The sequence below is a fragment of the Hetaerina americana genome, unplaced genomic scaffold (assembly GCF_022747635.1).
Source record: "Hetaerina americana unplaced genomic scaffold, ioHetAmer1.1.p SCAF_6, whole genome shotgun sequence".
In the NCBI taxonomy this organism is placed as follows: Eukaryota; Metazoa; Arthropoda; class Insecta; order Odonata; family Calopterygidae; genus Hetaerina; species Hetaerina americana.
The window spans coordinates 36,545,697-36,566,750 of NW_027287205.1; the positions used below are offsets into that span (position 1 = coordinate 36,545,697).

The 21,054-nt window shown below is 36.4% G+C and overlaps 1 protein-coding gene and 1 long non-coding RNA gene across 5 annotated transcripts in view; both read right to left on the minus strand.

Annotated features, from left to right (window-relative positions):
- Positions 1-1,784: 1,784 nt before the first annotated feature.
- Positions 1,785-14,628, minus strand: LOC139695384 (uncharacterized). The gene is made up of 4 exons (XR_011702308.1): positions 14,555-14,628; positions 14,268-14,369; positions 12,522-12,631; positions 1,785-2,062 (listed from the first exon to the last, which is right to left on the minus strand). It is a non-coding gene; the product is annotated as an uncharacterized lncRNA (long non-coding RNA).
- A 1,939-nt stretch (positions 14,629-16,567) lies between these two features.
- kat80 (katanin 80) overlaps positions 16,568-21,054 on the minus strand; it is a 40,720-nt gene continuing 36,233 nt past the window's right edge. For all 4 annotated transcript variants that reach the window (XM_071593940.1, XM_071593939.1, XM_071593938.1 and 1 more), the window contains 4 exons: positions 20,978-21,054; positions 20,797-20,871; positions 19,246-19,362; positions 16,568-17,277 (listed from right to left, as the gene is read on the minus strand). In XM_071593940.1, coding sequence (XP_071450041.1) covers positions 17,136-17,277; positions 19,246-19,362; positions 20,797-20,871; positions 20,978-21,054 — 411 coding nt within the window. In that variant the 3' untranslated portion in view covers positions 16,568-17,135. The remainder of the gene's footprint in view (positions 17,278-19,245; positions 19,363-20,796; positions 20,872-20,977) is intronic.

A 21,054-nucleotide genomic window follows, 5' to 3' on the forward strand; every position in this document is an offset into this window, starting at 1 on the left:
TTCTTGTATTGGTTTCATGCTTTTTTATATATCGCTCGTTTCGTGTTCCGTTGTATTTTTTTATCGATGAAAATAATCGACATTCACATACGATCATGGCAGATGAACTCTGCTTTCGAAATGCAACAATCCTTTCTGATGTGACATTACGGGCATTAAGTGGTAGTTCAAAAAATGTTCTTTACAATAATTGTTTCGATCAAATGCTCAAGGTTTTCCTCAGCGTTAGCTTAAAATATTGAAATGTTAAATATCCCTCAAAATTCTGGTAGAATTGCCTTAAATATCATGGGCTGGTTTTTGGGCAAGTATTTCGTCCAGCTATTAATTGTCACAGTGACACTGGTCACCTCTGAAATGTGAGCATCATCCAGTGCTACATAAATAATAAATCAATGACATTTAAACTTAATTCATTTAAACAAGATTAATAAATGGCAATTAATACTAGACTACTTCTCTTCAGATCTGAGATCACTTAATGTCGATTTTTAATAAAATCAGCGGTAAATATATTTGGGTTCTTATCGGTTGCAATTTAGTTTGAAAAAGTTCATTTCGATATTTAACCATGTATGCTAAATGATCGTCTGTTTATATCACAGAATCAAACGTCGTTAGAATATCGAGATATACTCGTGCGTGGAATTAAACTTTGCAATTAGCATCATTGTTTAGATTTCATCTTGGCATCAAGTATTGATAAATTCACAACTTCATATTAAACTAAGTTGGTTTTCGTATACCGCATCTGCTATAGTCGTGATTGCAATACAAATAAAAAAATTCCTTCCGGATTTCGGATTTGACCTAATTAGTAAAAATTATTAAGAGTAAGTCATATTTCATAATGGGAAATGATGCGGGCTTGTCTCAGTTAAAATTTCAGTAAAATGGAAAACTTAGGAATGGAGTTAAACTTAGCCCGATATTTTGTGGTAACAAATATTTTGGGGATTTGACTACGTAGATTAAATAATGGCTAATGTCGGGGACAAAATGTCCTCGTTTTTTTTAGATAACCTACCAAAGTAGTGAATTAGTACAGCCTGTAGCGCTCCATAAAATTGACTTTTTTTTTTAAATAGGACCGAGCATCATCAGCCTTCCGGACACTTGACGTGCGCTGCCAGCCAGCTCCCGCCGGACTTGTAAACAAATTGAACATCAAAGGAGGACATTATAAATCAACTGGATGGATTGGAAGACATGGGACATTTTTTGGACTGGCTTTTGTAGCGCATGCTGCCACGCCAATAAAGTGCGTACGTGCGGCGGCACGCGGTTTTTCACTACAATGTTTTTTTACACGCGCTTTTTTTTAACTTGCCTTTTCTGTAAAAACTTGTACTTTAAACCTGCAAATAAATTTTGTTTACAAGATGAACTGTTTCAATACTTCTTTATTCAACCCTGGCCATGGATTTTTTTGCGCTGGACTTAGAATACTTTTTTCGTGTTACATTCAAATGTTTTATTTAAATGTTTGGTGATGAAAATATATTTATTTTAATTTTTACTTTTTGGTTATCTACATTTTTTAAAAATTTGGTTTTTGAAAGCAAAAACTATAAAAAACATTGCTACTTTTTTTGGCTTTTTTTATCAATTTTTGGGCCAAAAAATGCATTAAAATATCCCTTAAGTCCTATTTGCTTAAAACCAGGCTCTGTCCAGCGTCGAGACTTTCGTAATTAAATTTTGGATAGGGTTTATATTAAATATTTATTTCACCAGAAAAAATTAAGTTCACAATATGATTTCAAAGAAAAGTTCGACCTCCCCCTTTGATGGCTGTATAAATCAACAATGTGCACTATTATTGTTCAACACATCAGGAGCAGTAATGTTCCACATGCGGGCATTATGGCATGATGTGCACTGCGATGCAAGCGGTTTGCCTAAAAAATAACAATGCAATTCACTCCATCATTCTGCTGGTGTTTCCTTTGGGCGCAGGATACTTCGGACGATGTCGGAAGTCCCTTGCCAGCGGCTATCATGATTGGAGAATGCCGTGCTCGTGATCGTGCGGCGACATTTTCTGGGAGAAGTGTGAATTCTGAAAAGAAAAAGAATAGGAAGCGACAGATCATGTATTGCATGCGACAATTTTATCTCGTTACAAAATGCTATCACCTATACGTTTTCTATGTCAGCGTCGCGATGTCTATGTATCAATTGTACGCTATGTTCTTTGAATGGTTAAGAATTTCGGTAAGACCCTCTCATTACTAAACATGTTTGAATAGAGAAATCAATGGAAAATATGACCTCGCGAAATAAATTTTGAATTAATCCTCTTGGATGGTGGGTGCGACAACTTAGGGGAATTACTGCCATGGTATTAATTGCATGAAAGTGCGCTGACGAAGAGAAACTATTTAAAATCACGGAATATGGTGGAAACTGTAACCTTATATTTGAATGAGATGTGGGAAGAAGACGTCTTCCAAACAAAGAGAGAGATGCATTCTGCGGAAATGATCATAGAAGCATTACGTGCGTGTGGGAGTGTGAGATTTACAATGTAGGAATGAAAGAATGGGAGCAGATTCCTCAGGTTGTGGGTGTCCAGCGTAATGTGGAAACTCTTCGGAGTTAGCACTTCGGGAGGGTGAAATATCGAACTCAGCTAAAGTAAACGTTAATACTGATGAATAGGTAGTACCTGATGGATTATGAGAGCACCTACTTCGTATGTGACGACCTTTGAAATCAATATTGGGGAGCATGAATATATAATCAAATGTGCTCCTTCGTGAACTAGAAATTATATCCGCTAGACGCAGTTGGGATACCGGTCGAATGAACGCCCAAAAGTTAAGAGTAATTTGATTTGATATTTAAAAATAATTAACCTAACCCACCTGAAGCAAGACAATTTTTTCCATTAGGTTCATAAACTCCCACGTGCCCAAGTACCCACGATCAATGACTCCCAGGTTTAGAATCACGTGCAACACGAATTGTGCGCTAACTTGAAAATGTCTTCCACAGCAAAATGAACCGAAGAACACAGCCCTGGGAACAAACACGTAGTGTAATAATTTAGAACATTAACTGAAAATATTAAATTAAGATATGCGTATCTTTGCATTTTCCTTGCTCAAAATGAAATTAATAACCCAGCATTCCATTTCACGTAATTTCTTTTTTTCAATGCGACTGGCCAAGCTTTCTAAATTTGTCTTTAACCTACGAAATACGCAGTCCGCACGTTAAAAGGGACAGCAATTAAAAATCTGAGGATTCTATGAAATCATAAAAGGAAATGAATTTGGAACTTCAAGTCCCATGCGTTACAGAAATAAAAAGAAAATTATATCAAGTCGAAAGTTGAGTTTTTACGCAAGTCCTCAAGTATCCAATGTCTTGAAGTTGCATTTCTTTCAAAATCAGCCCGGTAAAAAAGTTAATTCTAATATTTAATACAAAACAAATTGGCTTTTATCAATGCGTTAGCTGGAAAGAAAAAAATGAGATGATTTGAACCTGAACACGAGTTGGATTACGTGGCACGAGTCAGAACACGTATTAGAAATATTTATCTTATAAGTTGAGGTCGAACTGCATTAATATCTGAGCGATGGAAATCAGGAATCTCAAGGATGATATTTCAAGAAGACTAAGGCAAAATCCAATAAGTATGAAGAAAAAAGGGAAAATCTTGTAGGTAAAGGCTGAGTGACAAAACGCGATAATATTTCCTATCGCAGGAATGTGTAAAGTATAATGTTAAGGATAATGTTAGAATGGCATTAGTGAAAACCTCAAGGAATGATATTGGTAAATGGAATTGAAATGACTGAGAAACGGCGGTCAAATAAAGAATAGGTCGAGTAATTAGATGTCACAGGATGCTCCTGTACATGGAGCTGTGTTCTTCTGGACAACACTATGTCCCAAATGAAAATAAGTCTGAATCCATAACTTTAGATTCAACATCAAAATTGATGCCATGTTAGACGAAATGATTAAGTCATTTTAGTTTAATGCAACAATCCATATAAGTTAATGTGCCATAGTGACAGTTTGTTGAACGGTGAATGATAAGATGTCCTATGTATTCAGAAAAGCGGTGTAATTAGTGGACGACATTGTATAATTTAGAGTGATAGCATTTTAACCAACTGTGTACACAAATAATCAATACTAACGTGTAGGGCAATATTATTTATATATACATATATGTGTGTGTGTATATATATATATATATATATATATATATATATATATATATATATATATATATGTATATATATATGTGTGTGTATACATATATATATAAATATATACATATATGTGTATATATACATATATATATATATACACACACACTAGGCTGTATATATATATACAACATTGTGTACATTAATTATTATATACATTATACACATATATACACACAAATCAACACACAAACCACACGCAAAAGATTACAAATAATACGAATTAATAGCGAATTTCAACATCATTTTGTATTAATCACATCACATATCTTATATCATAAAAATAGTAATTTGACCATTAAATTTTTGTCAGATTAGAAAAATATGTGAATAAGCCAGGGCTAGATTTGGAAAATAAAATTCCCATGTATTGAGCTGAGAAAAAAGCGACGAATTGGCACCCTTTGGAGAGGTACTGTGCTGTTTGATAGACATCTTGTCCTCAAATTACTATGTGTTTCCGTAGTATTACTACGGAAAATTGTTCCCTAGAAGGAATGAAATGCATCCAAATACGTTGGAACTGAAGAATATTTTAGTATGGCTGTGCGTCGAGTTACTATTTGGGTAATTAATTGTCGTTCATGATTTTGCGCGGAAACAGGGTGGTGCATTCACAACTAGCGAGTGCCACTACGGTATCATTAGGTAGAATTCATTGCGTACAGTAAATTGTATCATTGGATGTGATTCTGTTTGATATATTATACATGAATATTATAAGTGTATTGCCTATTGTCAGAATTTATTCCTACTTGAACTGGACTGGCTGAGAGGAAAAAGAATTTTACCCTAGACTTCCCAGAAGGTCCAATTACGTGTTAGGGGTGGGAGCGAAATAACGATTCCAAATGACTAATCAAGGAAAGTGACTCTACACACTGAGTGAACTACATGCGTCCGTTAAGTCAAATCCATGGATTAAGAGGGAAGATGGCAAAAAGAAGTGGAGAGGAAGGGTGAGAAGCAGATAAGGAACGAAGGAACATTAGTACCCGGAAGAATCCCGTGAAATTGATATCCACCTTTATGGAGAATATGAATTTCTCCTCCGCTCATAGATCACGGGAATTTAAATGCCTTCGAATTAACCTCGCAGTAGACTTAAATAATTATTTTGAAAACAATATAAACCCCTGAATCTGACCAATGCTCTTGATCTAAACTGCTATTAAAATACAAGCCTATGAATTGACAGAGAAATTCGTTAGGAAATAGCCCAAACCAGCTCACTCCTCTCGACAAGCTATGCTACTGCGGTGGACTTCTATTTCGTGACAAAAATAAGGACGAAGAGGATTAGTAACGTTACTTGACATTACTGGACGTGACTGGAGATTACTCCCGTTACTGGACAAAGGAATTGGTGATATAGTTTACAATCACTGTGGGAGAATGCATTGTAAGTGATGTGGATGGTGCGAAGTTGGACTGTGCAAGTCTGTCATGAACGACGGCGCGTGATTTCGGACGCGGTGTGATTCTTGACAGCGCTTTCCTTCAATGGTGTGATGCTGGGCCATGCGAGATGGTAATGGCTTCGTGTTCGCTTTGATTACCTCACTAAGTATCAGGTTACTTTTGATATTTTAATTGACCTGACACTATCAACTTGTACATGTATTTTAATATTAATAATTAACGGTACAAGAGTAAGCTGAGTTTTCAACTTTCTTTCCAAATATAAACAAAAATCAGTATTTGACTATTGATGCAAAATTTTACAATCTTCCCAATTTGGAATCCCAGTTTCATTACTATTTTTCTGGTTTCACACTACTACAAATCGCGAAATAAGTATAACCACATAGGGTTGAACCATTTTCCCAACCATCAACTACGAGTATTTTCTCTCGACTTCCATGACTAGCGAATCCTGATCACTCAAGTAATTGAAATCGGGCTGTCCGGTATGAGGCAGGTGAAATTCTCATTTCCCCCACCATATCCCTTTTACAATGCTTTCGTCAACCGATCAATATTTTCAACATAAATAATTTGAAAGAATAGCAGTCCATATAAATTGATTTTATAGATGATTTTCTAATAAGGTACTTCATTTTTAGGTATCCATTATTAAAATAGAAAGAAAGACTCGTACTTTTCCACAGATTTTATTATACGGTACAACGCGTTTCACCGACTTGCGGCATCATCAGGTACCAAAAATCTGTGGAAAAGTACGAGTCTTTCTTTCTATTTTAATAATGGATATCAATTACTTCCACGAAGTGAAGCCTGAAACAATAGAATATATTCATTTTTAGGGTTTAACAAGCTGTCCTATTGGTATTATATGGGACGCTAATGTGTTTTATTGTAAAACTGATGTTAATGGTAAGTCCTACTTCAAATATTTCGTTCTAAGCTTAAGCTTGAATAACGCCTGAAAATTGCCGTAAAAAACCGTTCAAACCACTCTTGAAACATTTGTATAGTTAGCACAAGGGCAAGGTTCTAAAACAACCTTTTCGCGTCCCTATTATATTTCCCATTGTTGCATTATGCCCCTAGAGACGAACAAAGACGGGTAAAGTATCGATCTCACAGTGAAGATATTTATTTCTGAGAAACTGTCCGGCACTTTGAATGTACCGGAGAATGTAATGGTAAAGTTTTGCAGGGCCTCTAATCGAGTGAGATTAGAAGGTTGAAGGAAGGGAATACCAAATTGAAGTGGCAGAAATGACGGTCATATGGATACCGAAGGGGAATACGAGAGTATTTTAGTTTCATTGACAGAGTATTTATCCTATATTGTAAGGGAGCAAGAGTTCTCCTCGCTGCTTTGAAGTTACTGGTGAAAGCACTGAAGCGACGGGTAATTTTTAGCTTTCTATACAAACTAAAATTTAATTAATGGGGCTGATCTTTAGCGTATCCTATTGCATGTTCACGCGTCCTCTAATTTTCCAGATTTATTGTCTCATAGAATCCATTCGATGCTTCCTTGCCTATTATCAGTATACCCACGTGTCTAGAAGTACTTCGATTCCATTGAGATGGGATGTAGCTTAGTACGTAGCAGCCATGCGATAGCATTCTTCTATTTATTAATTAGACAATGCAGAGATTCCCCAATATTATATTTTGTGCGTTTTGCAAAAAAACAAGACAGAAACACGATTATATCAATTTTCTCGAGCCGGAAAACAGAAGAATTGTATACATTCATTAGAACAATTAGCGATCAAAATGTCAAAGCAAAGTGCATTTCGGTTTTTAATTGTTTTATCATTAAATATAAATTTTGCTACACGTTTCAACCTAAGAATGACATCAACATACGAGGGTCATCCGGAAAGTAGTACCCGTTCGTGCCGCATGAAGTGCGGACGACGCGAGTAGCCGCTGGACGAGGTCAGATAGCTTCAGTGGCTTGTCTGCCTTCTCTGAGCCAAGTTGCGTGACGCTAGCATTGCCTGTGTTGTTTCTGTGATTGTTTACAATGTTTAAAAAAATTGAGAACGCCGCCAGTTGTGAAGTGAGGGCAGTGATTAAATTCCTCAATGCAAGAAACGTTCGCCCATGTGATATTCATCGCCAATTAAAGGAGGTGTATGGAGACAATGTAATGGACGAGTCGTCTGTTCGGCGGTGGTGTCGCAACTTCAACATGGGGAGGGGGAACACACACGACGATGAGCGTTCGGGGAGACCGTCTGTCATTACAGACCAACTGGTGAGCTCAGTTGACGAATTCGTGAGGAACGATCGGCGCGTCACAATTGATGACATCTGTGAGCATTTTCCCAATGTTTCTCGAACAATTGTTCATGAAATTGTTAAACACCATCTGCATTATGCAAAAATTTGTGCAAGATGGGTCCCTCGCGTATCTCAATGAGCTGGCGGCGAAGGACTATGCAGCAGGAATACAGAAACTTGTCACACGTTATGACAAATGCCTTAATTTGCTTGGAGATTATGTTGAGAAGTAGTTTAAAGTATCCTCTTTCAAATAAAATTTTTTATGTTTGTTAATATTTACTTTTGTGTCTTTATTTCACGAACGGGTACTACTTTCCGGATGACCCTCGTATTTAATCATCTATCCAGCGTGAAACATGAAAGTTCCTGGTAGTGGTTTTCCAACAACGGCCCCGTTTTTTAGGAAAATTGGAAATAATTGTTTTTCGCAAAGAGTATACTCTTCTTATTTAGTTACGTTTCAATTTCCTTTGCATAACTCAAAAATTTGTTTTTAATTACTTCAAAAAAATATACTGAAAGATTGATCACAAAACTTCAAGCTGTGTTTATTCGCCAATCTGTGTTTAAAACAAGAACATTCGATTTTCGCTAATTTTTTGATAAATTATTAAAGCTGAGAAGTCAAGTTTGTCAGGCGGATAGACTATAAATCTAATATAAGTTTTCATTGACCTTAACAAAAATGCAATACCTTCGTACAGAAGAGAGGTCTGAAGTCATTGTTTAAAGTCCACATAGAGATATTTCTCGTTGTTGGGAAAGTTATGCGAATTTAAAAACGCACATAAGAACGAATGCTGCCAAATTTATGCCATCAAACAAATGCACTATTTGTTAATGCCGTGTTTATATTGGAACAATTCCCTGCGTCTTAACTCGTGGTATATTTAAAGGTAAATTGTTATGTCAATAATAATAATTATCATAGTAACTAATTGGCAATTGCGGGATGGAACTTCGTAAGAGTACTAATTTAAAGAAAAATAGGTATTCATAATTAGCGAAATTGACGAAGGAATGTTTAAATAAATATTAATGATGGTCACCAAAACTCAGAACGTATGTTCTATAGCCAACGTTCGCCATTCGATAAGATTAGATATATAAACTTATAATTTGCGTCAAAAATCATTCACGGTTGCGTTAAAATAATACAATGTACTAGAAGTTCCTTGCAATTCAGGATTTCTTCAGCGTGAATCTACTTTTGAGGACGATAGTTCAAAAACATTTACCATAATCATTACATTCGTGAGCACACAACATGTTTCAAATATAGCCCTGGCTCTTTAGTAATTTGAACTCCATATGAAATAATACTGAGATGTTAAATACCCTTAATCAGTAATGTCATTCCCATATGCCTTGTCTCCATCACAGCTCTTTTTAAATGCATCATTAAATAAATGTATGCATATTTAAATAAGTGCTTTCAACATCAATAATTTAAACTTAAAACATTAAGAATGCGATTACAATCGAGACGTTAAATTGCATGATTACACATATGTACTTAAGTCCTTGAAGTTTTTCTATTCATGAGGATATTTTTAATTAAAGCTTTTTAATTTAAATGTATGAAGTTCTTCATCGTAAGAACTCTTCACGTGCAACTGGAGAGTTTTAAAAATTATTCAGTTTATTCCTTACGCCAGTATAATTATCACTATTTCATTAAACAAATATTTTCACAAAAAAGTAAAAATTGAAAAACTGCCCTTCTTCCGATTAGAATTTTAGAATTTCATTTCACTTGGGCACACTAAAAGGCACAAGGACCACGAAAAACTAATCACAAAGAAGACATTCTTAACAAGAAGCACGTGACGGCCAATTTGTTGAAAAAGGTGATGGCGCTCTCTTTTGAATGGGTGATTGTCATTGATTTAAATGGACACAGTTGGGGCTTCATGATGTGAAGCTTAAATTGAGGAGTTTACGTTGAGTGATTTAATTTGGGGTAACACTAAAAGCTATTTTTAAACGGCTAATTAGACAAGGCAGTAGAGGCACAACTACTTACAGGAAACCTGTACAAAAGGTTCCGCTTGATGTGATCACTTAAACCAATATTTAGCGAAGTAAAAAGAGTTCTCCCGCTATCATAATGCGATCTTATTCAAAGTGTATTACTAATAGTTAAAAAACAATTCATCTCAATGATTCACAACTAGATCTTTAGCTGATTCCGTGAATTGAGCTTGAATAAGTAGTGCGTAAATACAGATACGGTAAAATAAAAGTTAAATTATGGTGAAAATAAAATGGTTATAGCAACAAAAGAAGTACTTCGAACCGCGGGTGAAGGGAGAAGCTTATGGAAAACACTTACAAAGAGTGAATTAATTGGACATATCCAGAGGAAAGATAGTGTACCGAAGGCCACAATTGACGGAAGTGTGAGAGGGAAAGAAAGCGGAGCTGGGCCTAGGATGGACTATAATAAGCAGGTGATGGAAAAAGTGCACGGAGCTATGAGGGAATGAAGAGGCTGTCATATTGGAACAGGATATCCTCTGAACAGCTGCTACAAATAAATCCTCAGACTGTAAATTCGTAAAAATGATTCTGATTCATTAAAATTTACGTCACTTTTTAGTAAGTTAAATAAGTAATTTTTTTAACATGCTTTATTGTGGATTCTCACGGAAAATTTTTGGATTTTAACACGAATAAAATTTTAAGCTTTCTATTATGATTAGCATAATTCCAGGATATAGAAAGAAAGAAAAAACAGCAATTCCACATTTACACTTTATTCAGACGACCATGGTTACAGTCAGGTATATACCCGCCCTCTACTATGTATGCCTTCACCTGAAGATGCCACACAGTGGTGAAACCATGGTCGTCTGAATAAAGTGTAAATGTGGAATTGCTGTGTTTTCTTTCTTTCTATACGATGGAAAAATTCCACAGAGTAACGGCTAAAACAGTCTCATATATAATTCCAGGAAATTTTGTACATACTTCCGTTATTTGTATGCTTAACATGTACGCCAACCCTTTATGTTATCACAGGAAGCGGAATCTAATGTACTAGTATCTAAAGTAATGTAAGTATCAGACAGTGTAGACAGACAATGTTGAATGCACATAGTAGGCTGAAGTCATTTTGCATAATTTTCGTTGGACTATCGACCACGAGAAATGATACAGATTACCACAAAAATGGGATGTTGACCCAAGGATTTTTGAACGAATAAATGCCGTATCTCTTTTTTAAGTCTTCAAAAACTAAAATTTTGTCTACATAGTGACCGAAAACTATCATGAAACTATCTGAAAATCTGTCATACTTAAACGAACACATTAAAATACCTGCAGTAAATAGAACGAAAATGCTCAAGAGTTATACGCTTTAAAAAAAGCATTGCGTTAGAATAATATACGAGGTGTGTTCAAGAAGTAACGGGAATTTTGTAATTTCGCGCAATGAATTGTGTATTGCATAGTGTACCAAGAGTGCTTGACACATGGTCAAACGATCAATTTCGTAGTACTTACATGTTCAACGCCGTTTGCGTGAAGTGATACGAAAAAACACCGGTATTTGTGGCGAAACAATTTCGTACCACGAGATAATTCACCTGTTCCCACTTCACAGCTTTTTCGTGGACTTTCCGCCAAAAACAGCACTGTAACGATGTCTCAGCCTACATATTCGCCAGACGTGGGACTTTCTTCTGTTCCCAAAAATAAAGGGAACTTTTAAGTGCCGACGTTTTACGAGAATAGTTGAGATTAAATACGCATTGCTGAGAGAGCTAAAAGCCACACCACAGATCGAGTTCCAGAAGTGTTTCGAGGATTGTAAAAAGCGCAGCAATAAGTGTACACACACATTGTATCTAAAAGGGGTGAGAGGGGGTAAAATTGATATAGGCGAATAAATAAAATTCTTTACAAATAACTTAAATTCCCGTTATTTACTGAACTACCTCGTATTTGAGCAGCGAGAAAAGACTTTATGATAAAAAAAATTAATTGAATTTTGTAAAATATCGTAATACCTGTCCTTGAGGCATTTATTTGAAGGTTTCTGTGAAATATGCACATTCCTTCGAGGAAATTTCCATGAACAGTTTCCGTTTTTCAACTTTTAGTTTTTTTTCATTTTCAACTCTCATGCCAAATAAGGAAGCTGAAGTAGCTAAATAATATTCAATTCGGTATCCAAAACACTTAAAAGTCTAATAAAATTAATTATTATGATTTTCATTCTTTTGTTTGATAGAGTATGATTGATATTTTTTTAAGAAATGATATTCTCTGGAAGATTCATCTAACTGTTTCTGTATCCAGCGCACACTGTGGTTTAAAACCTTTGTTTACGGAAAACTCATAATCGGAAGTTACCTTGGCGTATGAAGAGTTAAGAAGATTTTCTTTAGGAAAACTAATCGTGCGGGAAGAAATTGTCGTCAAGACGTAGTCAAAACGCGATCATAGAGGCAGCGACTAAAACGAAAATCCAAAACCACCTCAGCCAACTACTATTTCAACCAATGCCAACTATCATTACCTAAATTTAAACTACACGTACAATCAATTAGCAAAAACAAGGGGACTTACACTGCAGAAAAGGAAATTCATCCGGTCACATCGATGAAGACTCGTCGGGGGACATTAAGCACATTTCCAGGTGCCCTTCCCTCCACTCCAGGATTTTCAGTATTCCGTCACTCCAAGGATATGCGCCCACAATGGTAGAAAGAGGAAAAGAAAAGAAGAATTAATTATTTTCACTCTAGGATGTTCTATTTAAAGACACTTGAAACACGAAGAAAAATGTGGATGAGAGTGCTTACAGCTTCATACAATACCTTAGATTCATTCGAGAAATACTTCTCCGACAGATTATTACTTGATTCACTCTTATGAAGTTGTGTATCGAATAGAATTAACTTGCTTGTTTCGGAAACAGCGTAATGTAACGTGAAATACGAGTACTGACGTTGATAAAAATATGGCAAAATAAAATTTTGCGAATAGCATTGTTATCCCTATGATTGTAACAGAAAATATAGAACTTAACAGTAACGTGGAAAAGCTAGCACGATGATCACCGAACCATCCGACCCGCTTGAGATGGAGTTATTCAGGCAAGTTATTCCAAACATTTATTGGTCTTACGTGTAAAATAAACAAATTTTTACCGTCATGGAAAATATTTCCCAAAGTTTTTTTTGATGGAACTTAATATAAACTTAATTGGCCCTGACAGATTACGCATTTTTTTCGGATAACTGCAAAAACTGTCATCGAGAATCAACTGCGAATTACCTCAAGAGTATGAGATTAACCACCGAGTTAAATCGGTCCACAATCGACGTATTTCCTTCATTTTGGTGGCATGTTGGTGTCCCATTTCAATGGCTCCAATTCATTTACCATTCAACTCGACCCCTCTCCTCCCTCACCATTCGTGACCACGGGTCGTTCACACTCAGCACACCACTCTTTGATCCCCGAATTTAATTTGCTTCCTTAGAACCTCCCACCTCCGTCAATTTAGCCAATTTCACATCGTCCTCCTTCCCACTGCCTCCACATCCAATACCCACCCTCACCCCCTACCCTGAACCCTCTCGAGCCGCACTTGATCCCCTTCTCTTTCTGATATCAAATTAATGCAACCATCGTCAAGTATATGGAGCCAAGTTGTGAATGCCTTCGTCACCATTTCCAAATACTAATAGCCAAAAGGCACACAAATAACATGAAATTAAAAAAAACAGCATCCGTGGCTCGGTAAATTCCGTTCGGGGAATATTTGAAGAAGCAACAAGAGTCGGACGACAGATGAGAACTAGAACATAATAATCCGACCAAAATTTCGTTTTGACAAGCGACGACAGAACTCATCCCGATGTAAGCCACAGGGCGTGTAAAATGTACACATTCACAATATTTTGGGGAGAAGGGCAACTCCATTCTTTAGGCCAACATTCGGCTTCCCAATTTAAGGACCCGACTTCCGGAAAATCGCATCATTTGGATGCTGTTTAGATGGGGTCCACCGAGTTAATGACCCGCCATTTGAACCCGGGGCTCTCCAGTCAGCCGCCGGCTGCTCTTTCCACTATACTATAACTGCGCATACGTAAGTTATATAACTATCACTAAATAATGAAATAACTCGACTTAGTAGAATACGAAGCCACGATTAGGTTAAGGGAAATCGGATGGAACACCTCCTCGCTCTTGTCCTCGCAATCGCCTACTACGTGTATACGCGCTCATAATTGCCTATTCACGAAAGCAACATCAAACACAGCTTTGGCTCGATACCCAAAAAAAAAGAAGTATTCAACTTACCTTTATTCTCTTTCATTGGAGTTTTTCGCATTTAGCTCCGCATCCATCTCGCTGCGCCGGTTACGAAACTCAATGCACCTTTAGTTATCTTCTAAATGGTCCCTAAAAGGAATTGAGGTCAGTAAAAATTAACGCAATCGAGCATTGATCTCTCTCTCGTTTTCTCTAAGCGTAGAATGCTCCCTCTAATACTCTTCACTAAATTTCCACTGATTGCTACCTAAATAGCTCGTTAAACCGAAATCAAAGTGAACTAACATTGCTACTCATTCATGGGAAAAACTTACTTCTTCCTTCACGATGTAAGACCACTCTTTTCTGCCCGAATCACAGAAGACGATGTACACCCGCGCGAATCCGGTGAAAGAAAGGTTTCACATGGAAGCCGGCAGGCGGCACTTGCGTTTTGAGTTTATACGTATGTTCCGATGAAGGTGACGCGAAGATCTCGGGAGAGGAAGGTGGTGAGATTTGACAGCGTAGACGGCTTTCACCGACATGCATGACTAGGTTGGGATCGGAACAAGGTTCCCTGGCGAGAGCAGTAGGTTTCCAAAATGTTTGTATTTTCAGGTAGGATGCCTTACAGGACCCACTGAAGAAACTGTGTACGATAACACTCCACACACAGCGTCGATTCATCAATTGTTTGTTTGGGACAATTAGTGGAGGTAGGATATTATATTCAGGGAATGGGGTAAGAAAGGAAGGGTGGAGAGATAGTCGGCATTATCGACAAAGGGATCAGAGAATTCAATGACCCAGCCGACGGACGGCGCACTCCACTTAAACTACTCTCCACAAGGCACTCTCAAGTATGGATCGGGACAACGCTGCCACCTCCGAGAAACGAACTCCGGGCCTCTCGGTGGGAAACCCTGCGCCAACCCGATTTCCTTGTTCCTGTAAAACTTTTCCCGATAATATCCGGTTGGGTGAACAATTATGTACACTACAGTGTACCCATTCTCCCCTCTTTCTTTGAACTCTCCACATCCGTTCTGGACCCACTGCTCCTTCCCCACTTTTTCTTTGCCTTATTACTGCTATTATGTACCCTTAAGTGCTTACTTCCCTTGCTTTATTACATAAATCTCTGTACTTTCTTCCTCTGAAATCCGTGCTTCCATTTCCTTCTCTCTTCCTGACGATCTCTCTTTTGTAAAACACGTAATATAATCCATTGCCTATTAAGAATTCCTACCGTTTCATTTTCAGCAAGAATATCCTTGTTTTCAGAACCCTTCTAGCATACCCATCCCCTGGTCCTCACACGGGAGGTTAACTCTCTCTTTGAGTTCCTTTCTTTTCATCCTGATTAAATCTCCCAATTTTCACTTTCCATCCTCCCTTGTTTATCCTCTATAATTTTACATTACATGACATGAGCTCTAAATTATCATCTAAATCCACATTTTCCCTCAGTAACCTACAAATTGATGACAATGTTCCTGAAATCTGGGCCTAAAACTTAAAAAACTTCAAAATATCCAAAAATTTTGGCAGTTTAAATAACACTTCTTCAAAGCCATGTTTTCTGGTAATATGGGTGAATGCATGCAATACCATATTAAGAAAAATTCCTAACCCTTTAAATTCCCGAAATAATTGTGATTTTTGTACACTTTGAGTACCTAGTTGTTTTCAGTGTGATTTGTTATAGGTACCCAAAATTCACTTGAACGACTGCTATTCTGTATACTATGACATAATCAACAAATAAATGGTTCGATAATTTAAAAAAACGCAAGTATTGTTTTATTAAAAAGCAGTTCAGGGAATTGAAAGACCTAGTATTAGAAAAATTTATTTTTCATATCCCACAACAAAACCAAATCATACTGTGGAATAAGACAAACTTTGTTAAATTCACAAAAATTTTTTTAGTTTGTATTATTTCTCAAGATTGTGCCCGATACCATTGAAAATTAAACTGTACCTTACTGTGTTGGGTACAATTTTGTGCTGGGGTAAGGTAGTCCAGTATGTAGAGCGATGGGTACTGACCTGAGGGCCCAGATCCAATTCTGGATTATGCCTCTGGGCACCTTCAGCTTCACCCAAGCAGTGTGATCATTCAAGCACCTGATTTTCCCACGCTCTCTGGGAAACAATCGGTGACATAGGGAAATGGGTCCTGATACCTTTGTTTGTTATTTTCATATACCATTTGACTTGGCATTAGGTGATCTCTACCCTCTCCTATCAAAACAACCTTTGGGTTGATTACTGTGATTGGTTGATTATGGAGCACTTAGGTGGAGAAAAATGACAAAGCTTCAATTTATAAACAAAGATAATTTAAAAAAATTATGATTGTTTATTGGTCACTAATTATGCAGATGTACAGTAAATTTTGATTTCAACCATGTAAAAGTTAGTAAAACTTAACAAACTCTACAATTCAGAACAAGGTATGACAAGCCAAAATACCGTCTGAACATAGAGTGGCACCATTACTTTAAGAAAATATATATTCATTAGATTTTCTCAAAATATTAACCCAGAGAAGTTACCTAGTGCCATTATTCAATTAGATATACTAAATACTTTGCAAAAAAGAGAATAAAAAATTAACTAATCACAATTAGAGCAGAGAATAAAACATTAATTTAAACCATTATCAACAACGGTAAGGCTCCAAAAGAAGCCAAGTTCATCCAGACCAAAGAACAGACTTTTTATACAATAAATAATAACCAATGCAATCAATGCAATAAAACTTTGTATATTTGTATAAAGTCCATGGCAAGCTTTATCATGGCAAGAGGCACCAAGTGAAATGCATTAACAGCAGATATGATACAGCACAGCTCAACCCTCACTATCACTTTTCTTCTGTCATTTTCCCATGACTAGTTCACAAAATCAAGCTGAGTTGTCCAGGTTCTGCATCTGAACATGCAACTCTCTGAAAGACTGGCCTAATTTCCCTTGCAGTGTTTGCCTCTTCAGTAAAAACGATCGGATTGAAACCAAGTGCTCATAACATGCCATACATTTTCTGTACCTGTAAAGGAAAATTGCTTTAGCTCAAATACAGACACACAAAGTTCAATCTCCAATATGCGATGTAACCAGGGGCCTTTTTACATGCTCAAGACCAAAGCCATCTAGTCCAGCATTTTCATGACACACACATGGGTGATGGTACCAATATAAGTATACAATCTTTATTCTTTGAATCATGGTGGTGACAGTCTTTTGAACTGAATTTCAGCATCATATATACTACCCCATTCAATGCCACCTATGCATACAACTGAGAGAGCAAGCATTAATTTTGTTGATTTTATGCCCACACTATTTTTCCAGACAAAATTTGATGGGATGCATTTTTTGATACAAGTATTGCTATCTTAGATTCAACAATTTTTGTCACTTATAAGACACTAAAAGTTGAAGATCCTCTCTTGCAAGGATCAGTGGATGGCACAAAAACACAAATAAAATGAATAACACAAGTATGAACTGGAAGTCAAAATCTAGTATCAATATTTCACTGATCACAAAAACATTCTTTAATAGCACTGTGAGTGGGGTCCTCCAGCTAAATAACAATATATGCACAAATACACTTTGGGGGAAATAAATTCTAATTCCAGAGCACTTATCAGAGAGAATCAAAAGAATTAGACAGAGGGCCAAGGGAAACACTCATCTCCAAAGCAAAATCAGACCCAACCCAGGGAAAAAATGCACCAAGTACGTAAGTCTATCTGTAAAGCTAGATTAAAGGAACTTGACTACATCAAACAAACTAGGAAGCAAGTTTTCATGGGCAAGTCAGTATTTTATTGACATGGAATTCAAATGATTAAGTTGACACATTAACTCATGTATTTGTCATAGCACAAAATTTACCTCAAGCAATATGCAAAGAGAGGAAAACTGATTTTATCAATCCCATCAACAGCAATCAGCTTCACAAATATATCCAAGTATAGGACAACCTAGCAAGGAGCTATTTGAGATGTTAAGATACATGAACAACCTACCACACTAAAAGAAAAGTAATTGTCAGAGTTTCATTAGGGCACCAAGGAAATACTGCCTACACCACGGTTCACAAGAAGTTAGGATCACAATGAAAAGTCTCAAGACATAGGCTATTGTACTAACAGATATATGAATCCTTATTTCAACACAGAATTCATGATCAATTGTAAAAAACTATTGCCATAACTAATCAAGACTGCTCAAAAATAAATTATTAGGATTTTTTTTACACTTAAGTCAAGAGTAAAAAAAATCTAGAGTAATAATTCTGTTTGCCCAATATCTATGGAAAACACTGTCAAGCTCATCAGTTTAGCATAACCTGGCAGTAATATATTTTATTAAAAAATAGAAAAGAGGTGTGAAACTTGGGAGAAATGTGTATTAATAAAGTTTTGGAATCTATTTCAACTGCTGTGACCAAGTGGGATTTATTACTGATAATTGAAAAACAATTAATACTCTTGATAATGAATGAAAACATCTAAATGAAGAGTTTTCTTGGAATTCATGTGATTATGTCTAACCAACAGGATTAATTAATGTTTTATATGTTGTCAATTGATTATTACTGTTAAAAATACTCAAATGTTGTCTATATCGATGTTTATCAAATCAGAAAATCCTCAACCCCTGCCACAGCGGCCTGAGTGGCAGTAAGTGGTAGTGTAACATATAGGGTTATGTAAGTTTGGAGTAAGTTTGGATGGGAGCGATACTAAGAGGCAGTGGCCAATACAGGATGGGGAAGATAAGGAGAGGGGTAGAAATCTTATGGAGATGAAGAAAGAAGTTGCACAGGACAAAAGATAGTCATGTCATGCACAGTGCTTTAGTTACTACATGACTATGTGTAAATAGTAACCAGGGAATGCCAACCAACCCAACCAACCCTTTATATTTCAACAAATTCTCACACATGGAATTTGATACCACAAGATGAAATAATGTAGGCAACACCCAGATGCCATAAACTCACCTCTCCTCCCTGGGTATATCAACCCCATGAGGGGCTGGACCAGTTACGTGGGTTCGAATGACTGAGGTGAAGTTACGAAGGATGAGACGAAGGCAGTCGACACCAACCCTCATGTACCTGCAAAGACAAGTACGATGAAACATGAACTATTACATTTCTCATGAATAATACATTAAATTCAGTGCACATGATTCCCAAAATAAGCATAAATGAGTTTGATTCAGCCCAACATACATATAATATACATAGCTAAAAGTGTAGTAGTACTGCACACGTTCACAAGAATGAATAATGAAAACTAAAGACACCTGTAAAACTATGGTAAGCATGTACATTAAGACAATTCAAAGATTTGAGAAAACAAATCTTCAAGTGATACGCTCAAATTTTCAACCCAGGTGATACTCAAATGGGAGAGTCGAATGAAAACCTACAAACATGTATATTTTATATCTGATAATTTCTTGAATACAACAGATTCTCAGTTACATGCACTCTCCATGATGTGCAAGAGAAATATTCCAGCACTTAGAAAGTTCAAACGGAACATGAAAGCATTTTGCGCTGACCAATATTTTATGCTGTTAATATATTGCAGAGTAGTCTCCACTCCAAGGAATAATGATGCAAATTAAAAAAGGAATGAGTATGAAAAAAGATGCCCTTCAGATGCAAATCACAATGTACACTGTGCCCATGTTATTATTCCCAGCTCAGCCAGCTAGCTACTACCAAATCATATTCCTTATGCAAAACATTAAGCAAAATAGTTGGGTAACACAAAGTTAACATCTCCTCAGTTCGGTAGAATCCACTGATCAGCTTAAGTGTCAGTAACATTTTTTATCCCGAATTATTTGTCTCACGATAACTACAAGTATATTCATCAAGCAAGAAACAAAAATTAATGATACCTCAATAACTATCGCAGGGCTGCCACTTATTTCTGATTTCATTATTCCCTGACTTTACTAAAAATGTTAGGAGTCAAAAAATCAATTTTCCATACCCTTCCTTAATATTTATCCAGAAGGCACCATGCATGCCTTTCTTTCAACCATTATGGAGCTAAAAAATCTGCATACATATATGTATTATATTATTTTGGTAACAACTATTAAATAAGAACTTTATGAAAGATGTAATAAAGTAATTTATTTCCCTGAAAAATTTTAAGACTCCTTTATAACACAAAACATTGAACACACATAGAATCATATCCTGTCAAAGAGGAAAGAGACAAAATAAATTATATACAATATTTTCCAGTTATTTTTCATACATTCCAGACTTATTTTCGCATATCCATACCCAACTAAAAATCCCTGAATTTTCCAATTATTCCTAGTTTACCAGATAGGAGGCAGCCCTGTTCTCCTACGATTTTTATTTCCAGCAGGAGGGTCACATGAATCCTTTTTGTGCCTATATGTCATATCATTTGTTCGATAAAATTTGCATGCTAACCATTTCCAAAATAGAAAGGAAGTTATTCTAAGGCCACATTGCTAAAAAATAAACAATAATAAAGGGCATTTTACATGCACGTACATTTCATATTTACTCTGCAACAGCTCGTGAATGGACGGAAGTAAAGAGACACACAGGTCTAGACTCCACACAGATCTGAAACAAAAATAAAATTAATTATCCAACAATTTGTTTTAAGCAAAGTTCAATGAATGGATGGGAAAAAACAAAATTGGCAGTTCAATAGGCTTGAAAAACTTACGGCTTCAAAGTTAATACACCAAGAATGTCTACCAGCACGGAGGTATCCTTCATTTCTACAGCTGAATCAATTGCAGT